At 33.7% G+C, this 22,359-nt stretch overlaps 1 protein-coding gene across 1 annotated transcript; it reads right to left on the reverse strand.

Annotated features, from left to right (window-relative positions):
* Positions 1–7,798: 7,798 nt before the first annotated feature.
* Positions 7,799–21,565, reverse strand: LOC148301008 (uncharacterized). Its single transcript, XM_088273907.1, has 6 exons — positions 21,279–21,565; positions 19,406–19,614; positions 17,799–18,121; positions 13,390–13,600; positions 11,941–12,179; positions 7,799–8,649 (listed from the first exon to the last, which is right to left on the reverse strand). Exons 1-6 carry the CDS (start codon positions 21,346–21,348, stop codon positions 8,547–8,549), a joined length of 1,155 nt encoding a protein of 384 aa, XP_088130033.1. The 5' UTR covers positions 21,349–21,565; the 3' UTR covers positions 7,799–8,546.
* Between the last annotated feature and the right edge of the window lie 794 nt (positions 21,566–22,359).

Here is a 22,359-nt window from a genome sequence, read left to right on the forward strand (position 1 = left end):
TTTATGGGGCGAATGTTAGTGGGAAAAGAAGCAGAGGAAGACCGAGAAAAACATGGCACGATCAGGTATGCCAAATATTTGAAAGTGGTCAGGTTAGGAGTCGTAACAATCGGCGGGTATGTATGAGGAGATGCATGAACGTGGAAGAGGCGAAGAATGTTTGCAAGGACAGAGTGGTGTGGCGCTCTATTCTCTCTGCCTACCCCTGCGAGAAGCGGCGTGATGCTTAGTTAGTTTAGTTTATTTGCAGTAATCTATCTCAAGTCCCAGTATATGAGAAGTGACTCTTTTGCAACTAAAATAAAGTGGGTTTCTATACAAATTTGTCGCTTGTTATGCGTAATTTTGACTTTTTTTTTCTTCTCATCTGATATAGAATGAATAAAAATACAATGTCAAATAGTTTAGAAGTTATTAATCAAATGAGAGGATAATGTGTTATGATGATCTTATATATTATTATATTTTAAGATATATAAACTATTTTTTTATTTGTTAAAAATAAATAAAAAATAAAACTGAACTTAAAAATGTAATATGCAAGAAACAATTATTAATTTAATTTTTAACTGATTTTATTGCTACAGAAATTAAGAGAGAGCTGAAACTCATTTTTTCATCCAAAACTTCATTAAAAAAAATCCTTTTCAGCATACCTCACATTTTTGTCGCGGAGGATTTTGACACAGAACAGTGTTAATAGTAAGGAAAAATTTTAAAATTGCATTGCAACCAAATTTTGCATTAAAAAGTCCGCATATAGTAGGTGCCTTAATGATAATAAAATAAAAAATAATAAAACCCTTACCGCACCCCAATGGTGCATAGGGCACTGCTTCATATAAACGCAGTGTTATCTCGATCGTTTACACATGAAGGAAAGGTGATCAGCCCTCCGCTTCAGGTACCAGTCCAGGGTAATATTGAATAAATATGACAGTGAAAAAATCACTTATATTTATTTTACCCCCCTTGGGAACCGAACCCGGGACCTCCAGAACGGTAGCCGAGCGTGCTGTCCATTACACTACGGAGGCGGGAGGCCTTAATGATACACACCGATAATATGAATATCTAACTTTTGCATTTTCTGCACATCCAACATTATTCTTGACATATTGTCAACTCTCTGTAAATAAATCAGTAGGTACTCTGTTTTTTTTTTTTTAAATCAGTCAAGAAATGAGGAAAGATTTTTTTTTAAGAAGTTTGCAATTTTATTGTATTGGTAAAGTTGATTATTTATATTTGATCAACATTTAACATGTTATAACTTACAAAATAACTTTTTGAAAAGTGACTTTATACACCAAAATGATTATCTAACTATAACTTAATTTAATTTAAGTTATAATAAGATACCAAAAGTTATTTCGTAAGTTATAAAAAGGAAAATCACAAATAAAGTGGTTCAAATATTGATTATAATCCAATACATGTGTATAAATATTTAATCATTTTAGTATTTAGTTGTTTGTACTTACGTGTCTGTTAATTTTTATTTGGTTTTATTTTTTGGAATAGATTAAGTATATATAGTATACATATATATAGAATTTGGAAGGAGTAATAAAAAACTGTTGACCTTTCCTTGTGTTTAATTATAAAAATCAATTGACAAACCTACCACAAAATAAAAACTAATCGGCGATCTCCAAAACAAATCTTAACTTAAAATATCAAATAAAAAAAGTATTCTGGTACAAGATCATCATAAAATTATATAATACGATTGTATAAAACATATATTTCAAATTACTTGCTCAATATTTTTAAACAATCCTTTTTTGTATAAACGTAACATTGCAAAACCCACAATTGCGTTACCAGTCAAAACCCATGAAAAATAAACTATCAATCTTAAAATTTTATAATACAATTGTATAAAGGCGGAGACTGACGATGACAAAGTTACAATGCGAACATTCAGGCAGTCAGTACACCGAGCCGAGCTGCTCGCCGCTCCTTCCGAATGCTCCATCCGAAGTCGGATGCAATTTTATGTTAGTACAGGGTTGCCAAGCTGTGGGAAATTCCCCAAACTGTGGGGAATTTGTGGGGATTGGCGCTGCATATTTTTTTTCTTCATTTGGAGTGAGCAGTAATTTATTAAAATCACAGAACCAAGAATCACGTCTTTGTCGTCCGACATTTTAACTATAGTACGAATGCAATGTTGCAAAGGTTCATACAGATTTTGGGTTATTGATTCAGATTTTCAGACTTTTTGGTGTGATATATGGCAACACTGAGCACAAGGCGAGCACTAATCGCGGTCAATCAGCAATGCCGTAACGTCATAACGTTACATGCTCGCCGCGAGCGATGTTAAGACGAAATGCTCCGGTCAGTCTCCGCCTTAACATACATATTTCAATTTTCTTGAATGTTTTTCGCAGATACTCTGAGGCACATTTTATAAACTTTATAAAATAAAACAACTTTGTTTTAACCACTTTTTTTTCATACACTTTTTCCAACCAGTTTCAACAAAAACCTTATCATCCTCAGGGTTTATGAATTAATTCTAAAACATTAACCTAACATTATAAACATTATAACCTAACTATGAGTATTTCAATGTTTTAGAATCAGTACATAAACCCTGAGGATGACAAGGTTCTTGTCGAAACAGGTTGGAAAAAGTGTACCAATAAAAAATGGTTAAAAGAAAGTTGTTTTATTTTATAGAGTTTACATATTTTAAATTACTTTCTTTATGTATGTAATAGTGCAAATCAAAATTAGTCAAATTAAAAAACCAATGAATAATAAATGGGGGCTTTTAAGATTTTTTCCTCAAAATATGAATCCAGATTCAAAAATTTAAAAAAAATCTAAAGTAAACATCCATTTTAAAATGCAAAAGCCAATATCAACGTATAATCAATATAACGAATGGGCTTTTACAACCACTATTATTATTATCTATAGTTAATGTCACATGAGATGTCTTCTTTCAATTTGCTCCCCTGATTTGAAGGATATGATTCACACAGATTAATTTAATTTCAGGATTTTCTAGGAACAGAAAATAAAATATGTAATGGTGTTTTCAATCAAATTCAATATTAAGTACAAAAAAATACAATTTACAATTTTTAAATTGAATACTAGTTTGAATAAAAAAATTAAAATAAATCAATCATATTACTGAAAAGCATAATCGATACAAGAAACAAAATAAAGAAAAAAAAAATATTTATGTTAAGTACAATTAATCTGGGTAAATTTGAACACTTTTTCCATTAGTTTTGAAAGTACATACATGTAAAGTAAAATCCCCTATAATGTTGAGATAGATATCGCATTATCAGAGGGAATGTTATAAGTGGTTCATTTTTCAAATTGTACTTTTACGTTTTAACCAGCAGAAAATACTGAAACGAGTCATTTAAAATTCAAATATAATTTTAAAACATTAACCTCCTACAACGTTCCCATTGATAAACGCGGTACCTATCTCAATGTTACAGGGGAGTTTACTGTACACACATATATATATATATATATATATATATATATATATATATATTTTTTTTTTTTTACTGTACACACACATATATATATATATATATATATATATATATATATATATATATATATATATATATATATACACCGCAGGACAAAAAAATTTACGAGTTTACTTGCTACCGCACGCCTTGACTTTACTGAACTCTTTTTCTAAGAAATCCTTTATCGATACCTCTTTCTTTTGTTCAATAAATTAAAGACACTTTGTGTCACCTTTCTACAATATTTACATTTTAAAATGTCTCAACAATTTTGTTTTACCCGCGTTTGAGTGGAACATAACACAACAATCATGGAAAGTGCAAAGCAAATGTCGATAGCGATAAAATCCAAAATAATCACACTGTCGCAACAAAACATATGTAATTGTAAAATATCTCGTCGAGTTGGGTATTCAGAAGGTGCAGTGAGGTTTTTATTTAAAAAATTCCAACAAACTGAATCCATAGAACGGAAAAAAGGAAGCGGATGGGGGCGCGCGACATCTGCCCGAGATGATCGCTTAATAAAAAAAATTGTTATGCGCGATCGATTTTTAACGGCACTTAAAATACACGCAGAGGTGCAGTCTACTAGCTAATCAACATTTTCAGTAAAAACAGTGTTCAGGCGGCAGTTGGAGCATGGTTTCCAAGCACGAAGTCCCGCAAAGAAACCATTACTGACGAACAAAATGCAGAAGGCTAGACTGGATAGGGCGAAAGAGCACCAGAATTGGACCTTGGAGGATTGGCAAAATGTTATTTTCTCCGATGAATTAAAATTCAACCTTTTTGGTCCAGACGGCATAAAGATAGTTCGACGAAAACTTGGGGAAAAATACCATCCGTCGTGCGTCCCTCGAACCGTTAAACATTCACCCTACGTCATGATTTGGGGGTGCATGACAGCGTACGGTTTGGGACCTCTAAATTTTATACAGGGTACGATGAATGCCATCCAGTACAAAAAAGTGCTGAAAAACCATCTTATTCCAACAATCGAGGACATTACGCAGTATACCGCGGACCCGATTTTTCAGGACGATTTGGCGCCGTGCCATAGAGCCCGCACTGTGAGTACAAATATTTATTTTTTAATGCACTTTGTAGACCACTTGATAAATAATTTATTGTTTTTCTTACAGATCATTAAATACAAGGATAAAATTGGCTTAAAATCGTTGACGTGGCCCGGGAATAGTCCTGATTTGAACCCGATAGAAAATTTATGGGCGATTATGAAAAAAAAAGTTGGGAAAAAAAAATAAAAAAACATTGAGGAATTAAAAAAAACTTGATTCAAGTTTAGGAAGAAGAAATAACATCAGAAATTTAAGATTCGCTTTACGCTTCGTTAAATAATAGAATTTTACATGTTATAAAAAATAAAGGTGAATTCACTAAGTATTAAATATTTTTAAATGTTATAAATATGTTTAAATGTAAAATACCTTAATTTAAAATAAAGCGATTAGAACCTTCTTCTTAAATATGAATAAAAAAATTACATGTCTTTTATTACTCCATCACAAACACTCGACCATAAATGAACCGTCATGGGTCTCTAAGGTTCGGATAATCTGATACCTGGTATATAATGGCAATTTCTAAGTACAATTCATGAGTAAGATCTTTCATTTTAACCTTGAAGTAACGAGTAGTCATCACATATGTTAAACAATACAAAAAAAACTAATTAAATATCAAGAATAATTCATTATGTGTCAATTTTAGTTTTTTTGAGGACTCGTAAATTTTTTTGTCCAGGGGTGTATATATATATATATATATACATATGTATATACAAATACATAAATGAAGACAGCTCTACTGAGGAGAGGTTATTATGAATTATACATCAAATGCGATTATAAAAAATTCTAACATGAGTGAAAATTCATCGTCCGGTAAGTCAGAATAACACTGAAAACCATTGTTAACATAGAATAACATTGAACACCTTAAGAAATTGTATACTTTTAATAATATAAGGGTATCGTTGGATCAAAAAAAAACCTAAATTATTTTTTTGACATCTCAACATAGATGAAGAAGAATATGGAAGTCTGGACATTAACTTGTAGACTTCCGTATTCTTATTTTGAATATTGAAAGCATTAACTTTATGGATCATTGTGATATATTATTTTGAGAAATAAAACGATTTATAATGCGGGTTAACAGAAATTAAATATAATCAACGATCAAATAAACTTAAGTCAAAGTCCCATTTTAAATATTTTTCCCTTAAAATCAAACCCAACCTAAACACAGTTATCCCCTTCCTTGCTCCTACCCTACCTCAAAACACAATTACCCCCACCTCTATCCTTATCCAAACGCAATCATTTGTTCGCTGTTTCTTTTATAAATCATGGATGTATGTTTAGTCATAAAATAAACCCTGAAGAGGGCAACAGGTTGTTGGCCAAACTAGTTGGTTTTTAGTAAATATGCGAGTAACTAACTAACCATCACGCCGCTTCCCCGCAGGGGTAGGCAGAGAGAATAGAGCGCCACACCACTCTGTCCTTGCAAACATTCTTCCCCTCTTCCACGTTCATGCATCTCCTCATACATACCCGCCGATTGTAACGACTCCTAACCTGACCACTTTCAAGTATTTGGCATACTTGATCAAGCCATGTTTTTCTCGGTCTTCCTCTGCTTCTTTTCCCACTAACATTCGCCTCATAAATCTGTTTTACCGTTCTTTTGTCACTCATTCTTCCACATGTCCAAACCATCTCAACACACCTTTCTTAATTTTATCGATAATGCTTATCTCAGCTTTGCATTCCTTCCTTATTTCACTATTCGCACATCTATCATACATCGTTTTGTCGCACATTCTTCTGAGAGATCGCATTTCGACTGCATTCAGTCTACTTTCATCCTTCTTTTGCCCACTCCATGTTTCACTTCCATACATTAGAGTTGGAACCAGGACTCTGTTGTGCACTGCTAGTTTAGCTTCCGCTGATAGGTTTTTATTTGCTATAACTGATAAAAAACAAAGTCTTATTATTTCTCAAAATAATATTCCATATTCTTCTTCATGTATGTTTAGATGACAAAAAATAATTTTAAAATAACTCCTGTAATTGGAGATAATCCAGATTTGTGAACAAGTATTTGGACACACTCAAAATTTTACGTAAAAAATTAAACCTGTTTGTGTTTTGTTTTTGCTTAAACAAAAGAATCAATAAAATCGGGACCATAAATCAAATTACGAACACCTCAACCAACCTCAAGGCTGATTTTTGACTTTTTTGTTGTTAATCTCTTTTCATTCAAAATGTGTGTTATTTTCTGCATTTATCAAAGTCGCTAATAATAAATGATATTCCCAACAAACATAAACAGTAAATATTAAGCACAAGTCCTTCTCCAAGCACAAGAGCTTAATCTCTTTATTGGAGAGAACTTCATTATTAATTTTAGCTTGTAAAAGTCTACAAAATTATTAAATTTATAAAAAAAAACTTTTGAAACCACACGAAATAATAGAAATAAACATTTTACATCTCATAAACCGCACCGGCTGTCATTAGGGAGAAAAATTGGCAAACTAAACATTTCGTTTCATACAAAGTTACCCTGGTTTTGGTAATTACTTAATAATAAAGTCAGTCTGTATTTAGATTAAGAAAAAAATCAATAACATCGTCTTCTCAGAAGAGTTGTATGGATATTTTTTTTTTCATAAATATTCATAATTTCCAGTTAATATTTATCTAAAAATAGTATATAATGGATCTTTGTCAGACGGGAGGAATATCTAATTTACCATACTCAACCTATAAAGGATTGTGTAAGACTTGTTTTGTGTTTATAACAGCCGATATAATCAATATTTTCATTCATCATTTTCTTTTGGAAAATTCGCCTTCGAAAAAACGTTATTTTCGTAAGTTGGCAATGAATGACGTCACAGAAAAGATGGAATTATTTTAATGTCGGTGTCATTGCTAAATTATTGGCGGCTCTATTTGTTGATGTCTATGGTCCACCCTCCCACTACTTCCTCTCCTCATATTTGTAACACAAATGGTAGTGTAGTGGCAAACAAACAATCCACACTACTACTATTACAGCTCTATAAACCATATGACGTCATAAAACGTTAGATGATGGAAATTTGATGACGTATGCGAACGCATGTTTTTCGTTTTATTCAAATATCTAAAGTTTAAACCTTAATATCTTCCTTAGTTCTCTACAGATTTCAGTAAGAATGTCACCGATAGTCTTGTGATTTTTCGTATTTATTTATTAGCCAATAATCACGCATAATGATATTTATCCATTGAATTACAAATTCAAGTATCTCGGAGTTGACATCAGTAGCTACGGTGATCTATATGGTGAGACTCAGAAACAAATAAACGAGGCTGCAGTTATATCAGGATGTCTCAGAAACTCGGTGCGGAGGAACAAACACATGAGAATAGAAAGTAAAATGAAAATATACAAAGCATGTGTTCGACCAATAGCCACTTATGGGATTGAGGCAAGAGCAGATACTTCCAGAGCAAAATCTCGACTTCGAACCTCCGAGATGAAGACTCTCCGATCCATAACCGGAAACACATTGCGAGACCGAGTAAGAAATACCGACATCCGGAGCATGTGTAAGACGGAGGATATTGTGAGGTGGGGACGACAACGAAGGCGATACTGGAAGGAACATATAAACAGAATGTCAGAAGACAGACTTCCACGTATCGCCCTCCAAGGCGACCCTGAAGAACGCAGACCCCCAGGCAGAACTCCGAAAAGACAGCTGGGAGTCAACATCCCGAGAGCGACATGCGGAGGCACAAACAGATCCCTAGGATCTACAAAAACGAGAAGAATTACTACCAGTTTCCACTTTTTAATTTCACATCACTGCTGTAATTAGTTGGGATTTAATATTTGGATGGTGAACGAATGTACCGCCTTCATTTGTCTAAATATGTACTTAAATAACTAAAAAGTAAAAAAAAAACTGTCATGAAATAAAATCCGTATTGGGTGGCTTCACTGCAAACTGTTGCAGAACTTATTAATACTATCCATGACCAAGTCTTGTCCAGCTCGACTCCACAGGTAGAAGAGGACACCATTTTGTCTTATGGGAAATCTGGAAAAACAAAACCATTTTATACATAACCTCTTTATTTTTTTATCTATCCACTTTTAACCTCTCCGGGAGTACAATAATTAATGTCCTACTGGGGAGTGGGTTCTTTTTACATGATTTTTTTTCTCCAAAAACTATGTACTAAGAATTTAGAAATTATGTAAAAAAAAAACAAGCCGGTAACTTTTATTATTTTTAACCTTTTCATAGCCGCAAATAAATTACGCCGCAGTGCTCAACAGGCCAAGTATTTTTTTGAAAAAAAAAAGTTGTCTAAAGATTTTTTTTTTGTTGTTTTTATTGAATTATAATTTACTTACCAAATATTATATCCCGCATCGATTGTTAGAGTTTTATTCTTGAAGTTAAACCAGTTTCAAATTTTCAGGGTTGTCACACTAAGTCGCACACGCAAGTTTTTATTAAATTTAATATTAACACACAACTATTATTTATCAATGGAATATTTTAAAATAATAAGAAAAACACAAAAAAATTGAGCAAAATAAAAACCCCTGGCGTTCAAAACAATCGATTAAAATAATCAATATTTCAAGTAGTTTGAGTGGTAGCCCTAATGACATCTGTCAACTGTCAGCTGAAAGTGATACCGATAAATCACTTAAAAGTATTTAAAAACTTTATAAAATATTTTGTGACAACTTCAACTGATGGCAATGTATGTTCCGTTTTTGACAGATTGTCAATATGAATTAAAACTGCGGAGTAATACGTCATCAAAAGTACTGACGAGATATCTCGTCTCTGGCCATACGGGCACTCCGCCATTTGCCGAGATATCTCGTCTCTGGCAACCATCGGGTTAACATCATTTGGTTCTCTATGTTTTACTTTATGACAAAATTACATACAAATATCCACAGATGTCATTGCTATACAAGTTACATCATACCAACTGACAGACCGACTTGGAAGTTCATTAACGTTGATACTCCTTTGAGGAAAATTTCGCATCGACGTTCATTTACGTCCATACTCCCGGAAAGGTTAAATTAAATTTCACTTAAATAAATACCACTTTTTCTTAAAATCTATTGTTACACATGTTTTGATGCATTTCGCATCATTTTCATTTACAAGCGAAGTCTAAATTTTAGGGTCAAATCCTCGGGACGTTGAGTGTTTCTTTACACATACGGTATTTGACAATGATGCAGAATACATCTAATTTTGTGTCAAGAAATAGTGGTTTTACCAAATTAAATTTGATATAAAAATAACATTTTTTATCTAGGAATGGGTATGAAATTTCATCTTAATATAACATTATTTGATTGATTCATAATAATTTAGGATAGTTTATACAGCGCCATTTTCGTAAAATACTACCTCAAGGGCGCTTATACAGATGTGGATTATGATATGAAAATGATAAAATTGTAAAAGAAAAAAACTTGTTTTTTTACCAGAGTTAATTTTATTATGATGACTAGTTTCGTCCGCCTCCGTAGTGTAATAATGGTCAGCACGCTCGGCTACCGTTCTGGAGGTCCCGGGTTCGATCCCCAGAGGAGGTCAAATAAATATAAGTGATTTTTTTCACTCTAATATTTATTCAATATTACCCTGGACTGGTACTTGAAGCGGAAGGCTGATCACCTTTCCTTCGTGTGTTGACGATCAAGATAACACTGTGTTTATAATGCAGTGCCCTATGCACCATTGGGGTGCGGATAAGGGTTAGAAGAAGAAGTTTCGGAAGCTATGCTTCCATCTTCAGGTCTAAATATAAACTAAAACATTATAAAAAATTATCTGTTCTATAAATGAGGAGAGTATAAAAAAGAACAAGTGTTTTTCTTTTACAATTTCATCATGTCTTACCGCAAAGTAAATGCCTGAACTGATAATGTTAACACATTGTCGTCGGGACACGGCCGACATTTGCCGTTTTAGTTGACTGTCGGCTTTCGGCGGGAAACGGCAATATACAGGTTTGTTACCAGCGTGAAATAAAACGCCTTAAAGGGTAATTTGGTACCTGGGTGCTAGGCGATAGTCTGTCCACGTTATTTGAGATGTCTTACTTGAGTTATTTGTCCGGATTGGCTAGTGTGCCGCGTGTAAAGGCATCGCAAGAAATCTAGAGTTTTTATGCAATCTCAATCTCCAGTTTAGTTTGAGTCATTTCACGTATTGGACTATTTTTCATACCATTCTCACTGTTTTGTTTACTGTTTGGTATTTTATCATTTGAATATATTAGCATTGTATAGGGAATGATAGCTCGGAGGGGAAGACTATTTTTTAGAGTATACAATGCTTCTAAAATTGCGAAATACGGAATTAAAAATTATGATGTAATCAAAGCAATTATAATTTATTTTTGATGATCAAATGTCATATATGATTTCTTTGAAAATTTCAATTGAAAATATTATTTGGTTAAGAAATTGTGCTGTGTATTTTTGTGCGAATCGCGAAAAACATCCCTATAGGCTATTCGAGTCTATTCTTCGAAGCGCCCGACTACAATGTGTTAAAAAAAAATCAATTATAATGCAGTGAAACCTCTATCTATCGTTTTTAAAGGGACCTATTAAAATAAACTATGAATGCGGGAAAACAATGAATGCGAGAATAAGAAGTCAATATGCAAATAGATACGACCGAGTAAAGATACCGTCCTCCCAATCTGCATAACCATTCGTAGGCTAAAATTCTAAGAGGAATACATGTTTCAGATGCAAATGTATTTATTTAAAAAAAATACAAACCTGAATACAATTTAAAAAAATACTTTTGTTTTTAAACTGTTTTATTTTCGTAAGTCAATAGTATATTTTCGGCTTTGCAAATAGTATTTTTTTCAGCATCGGTTATTGAATGTGCGTTGTAGAAAGTTTTCTTTCAAAGAGTGTTCACGCTTCTGGAAATGCAGGTACAGGCAGCGGCTCCTTTTCATCAATATCGACCTCTCTTGCTATCGGTTACACGAGCTTTCGATAGTTTCTATCCCATACGTTGCCGTCGAATGTAAGAAAATTGGAAATAATGTAAAAAAACAGACATGCAGCTGTATTCATGTAATGTATCAAATATGCAGCTTAATTCGAACGATAAATGGTGATAGAGAAACGATCGATGCGGTTTAGTTTAGTATGAAATTAAGTCGGGATAGAAGAAATAAACGACACATCCGGGAAAACGATTATTCGAGGAACGATAGATAGAGGTTTCACTCTAATAATAATTAGTTAATACTGAGTTGATGTGACCATATGGCCGACGCGTCATTCGGTCGCATAAAGGTCCCCTCGGTCGGGTTACCTCTGGAACAGGGCCCGCACGGGCAGGGTCCCGTCGGGGCGCAGGAAGGGGGAGTAGAGGTCCAGCACGGGTGTGCAGGGCGGCAGGGTGCGCAGCCAGGCGTTGTACGCGGCCACGGGCGCCGCCAGCCAAGGCAGCGGCGAGGGCGGCAGGGCGCACAGCGCGCAGCGCTGCCCCCGCACCAGGCACTGCAGCACCAGCTCCTGCGTGGTGCCAATCACCTCCCCCACCGGCATGCCCTGCACCAGGAAACACATCCGCCGATATAGACCAGAGTCAAGTTCAACAGGGTCTTTTTTCCCCGCTGATTTTCCCAAGCCCGTTCCATCCAATACTACGACGAGTGTTATTTACGCCTGTGGACCGCTGGCTTTGATAATTGCGTACATACAGTTGGGCTGTCCAAACTTAAAACACAGTAAGGGACATTTTTTTTGCATTTTTGGACTAAGTAGATTCTACTATAAGGGACATTTAGGACTAGTAAGGGACATTTTTTTGTAGTACGTTTATTTTTGCATTTTTGGACTAAGTAAAATCTACTTAGTCCAAAAATGCAAAAAAAATGTACTACAAAAAAAATGACCCTTACTGTGTTTTGAGTTTGGAGAGCCGAGTTTAGACCTTAACAAAGAGATTGGGACATAATACTTATATATGATATTTTTTGTATTAATGTTTTTTTTTGTACTTGTTATTGTAATAAATTGTGAAATGCAAGAGAATTTAAAATAAAGAGAAGAAAATATGTAAACATAAAATAATTCCTTCATTTCTAACAGTCAAATGAGGCTGGCGCATAAGGAAAAAATACCCTTAAGCATCAATCGGCCAAACGGGTAGAAATACCTTTCCCGTCCGTAGTGTGTTAAGTGCGGCACCTACTCTTAATCACAAGAAACGGGAAGTATTTATAATATAATGTAATGTAAGTAAGCAGTACAACGCTGCAGCCTTATACGAAGACTTAAGACCAATATTTTAGTTGAAAAATACATGCGAGAATCATGCAGCAACTGCATGCTTATATTAGCAGATAATGAACTACATTTCCATATTTCAAATTTGCTTTTATTATCTTTCTATTAGCCTGCCTCCGTAGTCCAATGGTCGGTACGCTCAATTACCATACAAAAGGTCCCGGGTTCGATTCCCGGGAGGAGGGTCAAATAAATATAAGTGATTTTTAACTCTAATAGTTATTCAATACATATTACCCTGGACTGGTACCTGCAGCAGAGGACTGATCACCTTTTCTTCATGTGCTAACGATCGAGATAACACTGCGCTTATATGATGTAGTGCCCTATGCACCATCGGGTGTGGATAAGGGGCTCAAGAAAAATCTTTCTATCAGTATTTAGGCCACTTCTGCGAATGAAATTCTCAAGGTGCTTGCAAATAAATTGTATCAGCATATTTGAAAGCGCAGTATACCGCACAGCGTACCGTGGATATGTCCAGCAGCCCCAGGCAGAGCAGGAGGCGCGGGGCGGGGGGTGCGCGGTGCAGCAGCAGGCGGGCGGCGCGCAGCGTCAGGCCCGGGCGGCACAGGCCCCCGGCGGGGCGCCAACCCAGCCGCTCCCGGCCCAGAGCCGCCATGCAGGCGTCCCCCACCACCTGCAGCCCGCCCAGCACCAGCTCACCAGGCCCAGGAGGCCTGCACACACGCGGAGAACGAGGCAGATTTAACCTTTTCATATTTATTTATTTTTATTTATTTATTCATTGAACGGCTGAAGCCTTTAAGATAATACATATATACAGTATCTAATATAAAAATTAAAAATACACTAATAAAGAAACAAAAAGTCTTATAACATAAAATCATAATAAAATAACAAGTAGTACTGGTAAATATACGTCTCCTTTAAACACTATCGGCGAGCAGTAAGAGAGAGTGAAACACAACGTTTTAATTTTTATTTATTACAACATGGAGAAGAAATGCTGAGAAAGTACAGATTTCAAGGATCTATACTTTCAAAAGCATTGGCTAACATGTGAAGCCGCGGAATCGGAGAGAACATGGCATAGTTTGCATTATGCACAAATACTGCGAATACAGATTTTTGCCTAGTACCTCTTTGGCGCACGCTAAGCTTTATTTGATTTAGGAGATGAGGGCTGTCCAAAAAATTGTTTTATATGAATTTTATAGAATTTTGTATGACAGAACCAGATCAGTAATTACCCTTCTATCACTAAGATTCTTGTGATACACATAACCAGTACACGTTGCTTGTAATAACTTATACCAGAGTTTATTTTTATATATTTCAATCATATTTTTTCACAAAGCTAATTTCAAAGCAATAAATAATACAAGAGAAAAGCTGTTTGTAAAAAATTCATACTGTTTGAACATTTTTATAAATTTTTAGAGACAGTTTTTAACCCTTCCTTTCTGGTGATGTGTAACTAGTACATATGGCTTGTAATAATATCTCAATAAATGTAATAAATAATATGTTCAGATTTTATGTATTCCTCCATAACACATTCATGCCAAAAATTGTGTATTTTTTATAACAATTTGTTTATTAAAATTGTAGGCATAAATGTATTCGAGAAGAACAAAGACACGCAGTTCGGCTGTCCAAATTTAAAACATAGTAAGGGACATTTTTTTTGTAGTAGGTTTTTTTTGTATTTTTGGACTAAGTAGAGTCTACTTAGTACATAAATGCAAAAAAAACTACTACAAAAAAAATGTCCCTTACTGTGTTTTAAATTTGGACAGCCGAGTTCATTAAGCTTTAAATGTTAACAATATTGTCCCCACCACATGCAACGCCTTTAAATTCGTATATAAGGGGTGGAGGACCAATATTTTCGGGCTCAGATTAAATAATATTCAAACGTGTAAACGTCCCGCTCGCTCTGTTTCTATTGGTGTCGCGTTGGTCTTCTCGCCTTATAAGTTTTGTAATTTTCGATATATTAGTGTCCCTTTGTTCTTGTAATTTTTTTATAAATAAATAATTGTCTTCATTAGCGCGTTTCCGTCTTCCTCGTCACAAGTGTTTTAGTACCGTTAGCAGTACCGTTAACATTTACACATTGAATGAAAAAAAATATATAACAATTACCACTTATCGGGCACATTATCGAGATATTTTGTGAGAATTCGGAAAAAATTCAATTAAATGTAGGTATATTCATCAGAAAAATGATTAAATGTAGGTATATTCATCATAAAAACGATTAAATGTAGGTATATTCATCAGAAAAATGATTAAATGTAGGTATATTCATCATAAAAACGATTAAATGTAGGTATATTCATCAGAAAAATGATTAAATGTAGGTATATTCATCATAAAAACGATTAAATGTAGGTATATTCATCAGAAAAATGATTAAATGTAGGTATAGTCATCATAAAAACGATTAAATGTAGGTATATTCATCAGAAAAATGATTAAATGTAGGTATATTCATCATAAAAACGATTAAATGTAGGTATATTCATCAGAAAAATGATTAAATGTAGGTATATTCATCATAAAAACGATTAAATGTAGGTATATTCATCAGAAAAATGATTAAATGTAGGTATATTCATCATAAAAACGATTAAATGTAGGTATATTCATCAGAAAAATGATTAAATGTAGGTATATTCATCATAAAAACGATTAAATGTAGGTATATTCATCATAAAAACGATTAAATGTAGGTATATTCATCAGAAAAATGATTAAATGTAGGTATATTCATCAGAAAAATGATTAAATGTAGGTGTATTCATCATAAAAACGATTAAATGTAGGTATATTCATCAGAAAAATGATTAAATGTAGGTGTATTCATCATAAAAACGATTAAATGTAGGTATATTCATCAGAAAAATGATTAAATGTAGGTATATTCATCATAAAAACGATTAAATGTAGGTATATTCATCAGAAAAATGATTAAATGTAGGTATATTCATCATAAAAACGATTAAATGTAGGTATATTCATCAGAAAAATGATTAAATGTAGGTATATTCATCATAAAAACGATTAAATGTAGGTATATTCATCAGAAAAATGATTAAATGTAGGTATATTCATCATAAAAACGATTAAATGTAGGTATATTCATCAGAAAAATGATTAAATGTAGGTATATTCATCATAAAAACGATTAAATGTAGGTATATTCATCATAAAAACGATTAAATGTAGGTATATTCATCAGAAAAATGATTAAATGTAGGTGTATTCATCATAAAAACGATTAAATGTAGGTATATTCATCAGAAAAATGATTAAATGTAGGTGTATTCATCATAAAAACGATTAAATGTAGGTATATTCATCAGAAAAATGATTAAATGTAGGTATATTCATCATAAAAACGATTAAATGTAGGTATATTCATCAGAAAAATGATTAAATGTAGGTATATTCATCATAAAAACGATTAAATGTAGATTTATATTATCCACTGACACTTCGTGATGGAATTGCATTTTTAATTTATTATTAGATTAAAACCAATATTTTTAGCTTTTCCACTTTTTTATTTGACCAGCGACCGGGTTTCGTCGTTACCGACATCATCAGACTGGACCAGTCTGATGATGTCGGTAACGACGAAACCCGGTCGCTGGTCAAATAAAAAAGTGGAAAAGCTAAAAATATTGGTTTTAATCTAATAATAGATTAAATGTAGGTATATTCATCATAAAAACGATTAAATGTAGGTATATTCATCATAAAAATGATTAAATGTAGGTGTATTCATCATAAAAACGATTAAATGTAGGTATATTCATCAGAAAAATGATTAAATGTAGGTATATTCATCATAAAAACGATTAAATGTAGGTATATTCATCAGAAAAATGATTAAATGTAGGTATATTCATCATAAAAACGATTAAATGTAGGTATATTCATCAGAAAAATGATTAAATGTAGGTATATTCATCATAAAAACGATTAAATGTAGGTATATTCATCAGAAAAATGATTAAATGTAGGTATATTCATCAGAAAAATGATTAAATGCAGGTATATTCATCATAAAAACGATTAAATGTAGGTATATTCATCATAAAAACGATTAAATGTAGGTATATTCATCATAAAAACGATTAAATGTAGGTATATTCATCATAAAAACGATTAAATGTAGGTATATTCATCTTAAAAACGATTAAATGTAGGTATATTCATCAGAAAAACGATTAAATGTAGGTATATTCATCATAAAAACGATTAAATGTAGTTATATTCATCATTTAAAAAAAACTGCTATGTGACACTATTCACATCTCACTCTTATATCGGAATGTAAGATGTGCCATCTCAGTTCTCAGCTGTGTTTCTAGTAACTAGGCAGGCTGTCCAAAAGCTACTGCTGACTACACAAAATAACTGTCTGTTTTTCTCTTTGCTTTACATTTCTACCGCATGTCCAGATCTGATACAGAAGCATCTAGGCTTCCTGACAGATCTGCTCTTGCTAAGCAATTTTTTTTTTTTTTAACTAAGTTGCGAAATTTATTGAAAATGTGAAACAACATAAAATTGTATGCCGATTTTACTGTGAATTTACATTTAAAAGCTTTCAATATACCTGTCACTGCCAATCTAAATAAATACAAGATTGTAAGTCCATCACCAAATTTTCTAGAAGTACCCCAGTGTAGGCAGTGAAAGGGATTAGTGTTTAGTTCAATTAGTCAGATCCGATTCCGACTCGACGTTGGCCGGTACACAGACGCCCACAACCCCGACCAGCACAGCAGACAGACACGGAAAAGTGCAAAGACATTTACAGAGAATGGTCAGTCATCGCATTTCCACTCAACCTCTTTCAAATGATCGATTTACGCTTACAGTAAAAAAAACACTTACGTGTAAGAGATTCCAAAATCGGGGTCGACCAGCTCCGCTGCCCACCCACAGCCTCCGTAGAGTTCTTCGTATAGAGAGCCCAGAGGGACTCTGTTGGCAGTCAGCAACGTGCACAAGCCATACACCAGATTGAAGATGTCGTTCTTACGGTTGTACACGTAGTTGTAATCCGGATGGCTCATGTTCATCTGCAGACACCAGTCCAGGAAGTGGGAGGTGTCCGGCCCCCCGCGCTCGCCGGTATGGGGGCGCTTCGCCGCCCTCTGTTCCGACGACGCGTAATCTTGATTCAGTTTACGCTTCTGCCGATGTTCATTTTGCTGCTAATAATACAAAAATGGACATTCGCCAATTAACAACAAACGAGGAGAATAATTTCAACCTGCGTTTTGTTTTAAACAAAGCCAGCTCGACTTCCGTATTCTCATTTCGATAGACGTTTTCATCTTTGTTGTGAATACAATAAAAATCTCAATTTCTAAGTGGACAAATCCAGCATTTGTGAGCAAAAATATGGACACATTCAAAACATCGCAAATAAAAAGAACAGGTCTTAAAATATTGCTAAAACCTTCAAATTTCAACTACATATCGCCTATGAAATTGATTCTGGAAAAAAATTGAGTAACATGGTTGTCGTCGGTACGATGGTGAATGTTACAGTCTATAAAATGATCACTAAAAATAGCCAATGTAAGCCCTGTTAATACCCAGCCTTTGCCGAGACGCCCGTACATTCATTAAGTCACTGTTTGATGTGCTTTATGGGCAGGTGAAATCATTAGCCCATTTTTTTTTTTTATTAGACGATGTCGGCCAGAATGTTACGGTCAATGGAGAGCGCTACAGAACCATGACAACTGACTCTTCATGATTCTTCATACCTCAGTTGAATGGCATTGATGTGACAGATGGCGCAACATGCCACACGGCGGTGCCACCATCAATTCATTGCGTGTAATTTGAATTTGTTTGCCTCTAAAAAATACATCTTTTTAAGAATTTAAAATATGCAACCAAATTTGTGTACAGTTTAGCGTAATTAAGGTTGAACGACTTTTCGGATTCGTTCTACGCGATTCCTCGAGAAGCCGGTTGTTACGGGGACAGATGAGGAAAATCTCGCAAGAGGAAGGACTCTTATAAGTAAAGGAGTGATCGATGTGCCAGTCGCAGAAGACCACTGCTGAGGTTTTTTTTTTAAAAGGAATAACCCGCAAAGTCTCTATTTTAGAGGCTTGTCTGTAGGTAGGATAGTGCGGATAGGGAAGGTAAATGTGAAAAATACTTCACAAACACCCACACCAATTGAAAATAAATATATTTTGTATTTACTTATTTATTTTTTTACAAATATGTTAATAATAATAGTATATAACCACTCACCGATCGGTGAGTGGTTATATACTATTATTATTAACATTTTTGTAAAAAAATAAATAAGTAAAAATGACTAACCACAAAGTAAATGCTTTAAATATTTACAATATTGAGAATAATATTTGGTATTCTTTTTTCAATTGGCGGGAATCTAAACCGCGACGCCAGTTTCGCAGTCGAGCGTCTACCCAACTATGCCACAGCGCCTGTCTCATGAAAAGACTCACAAATTTATATGGCGCGTTCCGTTTTCGGGCCTTGGTAGTAGATTTCTGCTTGCCGATCATGTCTTGTATGTGCTTGGTCTCCTGGCACACGCAGGTGACCACCCCACTCTGCACCCGCACGCCCGGTATGGACACCAGGAACTTTTCCAGGGACGCGTGGTCCTTCTTGTCAAACTCTATGTCCATTCCGGCCAAGTTCTTGTAGTCTCCTGAACATGAAATAAAGTAATTAACCGCTTCGTGCTTTTGAACGAGCGGCGTTGGCGGATAGTGCATGTATCTAAAAACTGTAAACTGTGTTTGATTTTAACATTTAATATATAAAATGAAACTTTATAATATATTCTTATAAAGATAATAATTACAAATAAAGGTTTTGTAATACACTCCTTGTAATACACTGTATCACTTTGCGTTTTTTAGAAGTTGCGTCGTTACTGAATTAAGACTCATTTTAGCTGTGCGTCGTTTTCTTTAAATTATTATTCAGATAATTTTTTTTTTAAATTCTGATAGGTAATTTCCCGTTTTGTATATTTAAATTTTGTTTGGATTTCGGGGAATCGACATAGGGGAAATTGTCATAAATGAATTGTTAGCTTCTCATAACCAAGAAATGTCTAATGAGGAATTGATGCAACTGGATTTGGAAATCGCTAACGAAGAAGACAGTTCGCTAGATATAAGTAAACGTCAAAATTTTACTTCACAGCAAATTTCTAAAGCAATGAATCTAATTGAAGAAGCAAAGGAGATTTTTATAAAAATCGATTCTGATAGCAAAAGAAGTGCAAAAGTTTCTCGTGCGGTAGCAAAGGATGTTAATTGTTACAAGGAACTTTACCTCAACATAAAAAACAAGCTGTTCAGCAAGCTTGGGACAATTTGTTTTAAAAAAAAAGATACGTATTCAATGGCCGCAAGCTCGTCTTCAGAATCTGAACACATAATTTTATAATTTATTCATTTTTTGTTTATATTTTTAATTTTTGATTGAATTTCTAGTCTTTTTTATGTTTTTAAATGAATTTATAAAGTTTTACTTTTGTTTTGTTATGTAAGTATTCTTTTTTTTACATTTAAGGACTTAATGAAAAATATGGTACCATACCATATTGCTATGGAAAATAGCACAATTGCACAAAGTCAATACTTTGCGTCGCGATATTTTGGAATGTATCTACAACGCAAAGTGAGGTCTTAGTGTATTAAGTGCATTTAAATAATTTTAAAGTACATCAATCCAGATAAACATACAACTGGAAAGAGTTCCGAGTAATGTTGAAAAAATAATCACCTGCCTAATAACTAGTGGTGTGTCCTAGATATAAAAATTTTAAGGGATATTGATAAATGTTATACACTACAAATGTGAAAAAATCTACATCTATCTAAAAAATATATATACAGTACATATAAAATTACCAAATAATGTATTACTAGTAAATCTTTTTTTATACAGAAAAGTCTTATTTTGTCAAAAATGTTTTTGTACAATATATTTCGAAAATTAACTAATAAATTCAATTTATATTAAAAAGTATTTATTACGTCCCCTTTATTTTTTACTGGGATGAAGAACAAAATGCGCACGCATTTATGGAAGAAATCAAATCCATTATAAGGTATATTTATGTTCATGGCTTGTGATATAACCTGGCCTCCTGAGATATCAATACAAACAAAATTACAAGAGTAACGTATTGCAGTATTAATATTCTGACTAGAATCAAACACCACATTCATTTTTTCGTGTTCTTCATGTATCTACAAGTTATGAAACTGAGTAGATAAGTAAAGATTCAGAATGCAGATTTGTCGAAGCATGGCGCGAACTGAAATTATAGCCACACAAATCTTCAAATTAACTCACTGTTCAATTCATTAATTGGTACTCCGCCCTTCTGAGACATGATACAAGCTTTAAGCATTGATTCATCCATGATGAAATAGTAAAATATGCACTTGTTATGTTTACTACACTACAAAATGTATTAACACCAATGTCGAAAGATTTTTGAAACCCACGTTTACAGTTTATTCGTATTGAAACGAGGGTTTTATTTTCCAAATCTATTAAAGATAATATGACGATCATATATATAAAGTCATTAAACTTTTACTGCGATATCTCGAAAGTTATTGTGAAATAAAACTTCTACAAACGGTGCTACCCCCGGCCATTTAACGATAAAAGTCAATTTTTCAATATTCCCGCTGCATACTTTTAATTGTTCTTCTGGCTAAAAATTGTAATATTATCTAGCATATTAAAAATTGTCTATGAATATTGCCAACGTTTTTTTTTTACTTTAGGCAGCATAACAAAAGAAGAGGTAAAAAGAAGAAATAGGTATTCCTTTCCCCCGATCAGCGTCTATAGTTCATTGAATACTAGGCCGGGCCGTTTTCACTTTTTTTATTATTTCTTAATGGGCACAACCCTCAAAAGGTGCCAAATGGTCCTTAAATAACATGTGTAAAATATCAACTCATTATGATAACTCTCTCTCTGTCTCCGGATTGATGTCAAAGTTTAATTTTTTCGTGATTTTCGAGGTAAATTCCAGTTTGGATTCCAACCAATACGTATTTTTTTTACATACGTCATGATTTCAGACAAGTATTAGGGTGTTTAAGGGGTGGGTAGGTCAAGTTGAGGAACATATTGAGGAGCATATTTGCGAGCACTTCCTGCACACGTTTACAGAAGAGCTCAGACCAATAAAACGAGAAATTATGTTGCACTCGTTTTCAACATTTTTGCCATGGATCCAATTCGTACAAAGTGAAAATGCCGGTTGTTTGGTGATTAAAGTAATATTAAATACAATAGATATATTACAAAACTCCGAAGATATAATGAAATTACTTGTATGGAACCGGTATAAGGTAAAACTTTAGAAAAATGTTTTAAAAAATAGAAAATGTGTACATGTCTAAATTAAAAAAAA

Source organism: Brachycentrus maculatus, unplaced genomic scaffold (assembly GCF_059751285.1).
Source record: "Brachycentrus maculatus isolate JH-2025_06_01 unplaced genomic scaffold, ASM5975128v1 h1tg000620l, whole genome shotgun sequence".
Taxonomy (NCBI): Eukaryota; Metazoa; Arthropoda; class Insecta; order Trichoptera; family Brachycentridae; genus Brachycentrus; species Brachycentrus maculatus.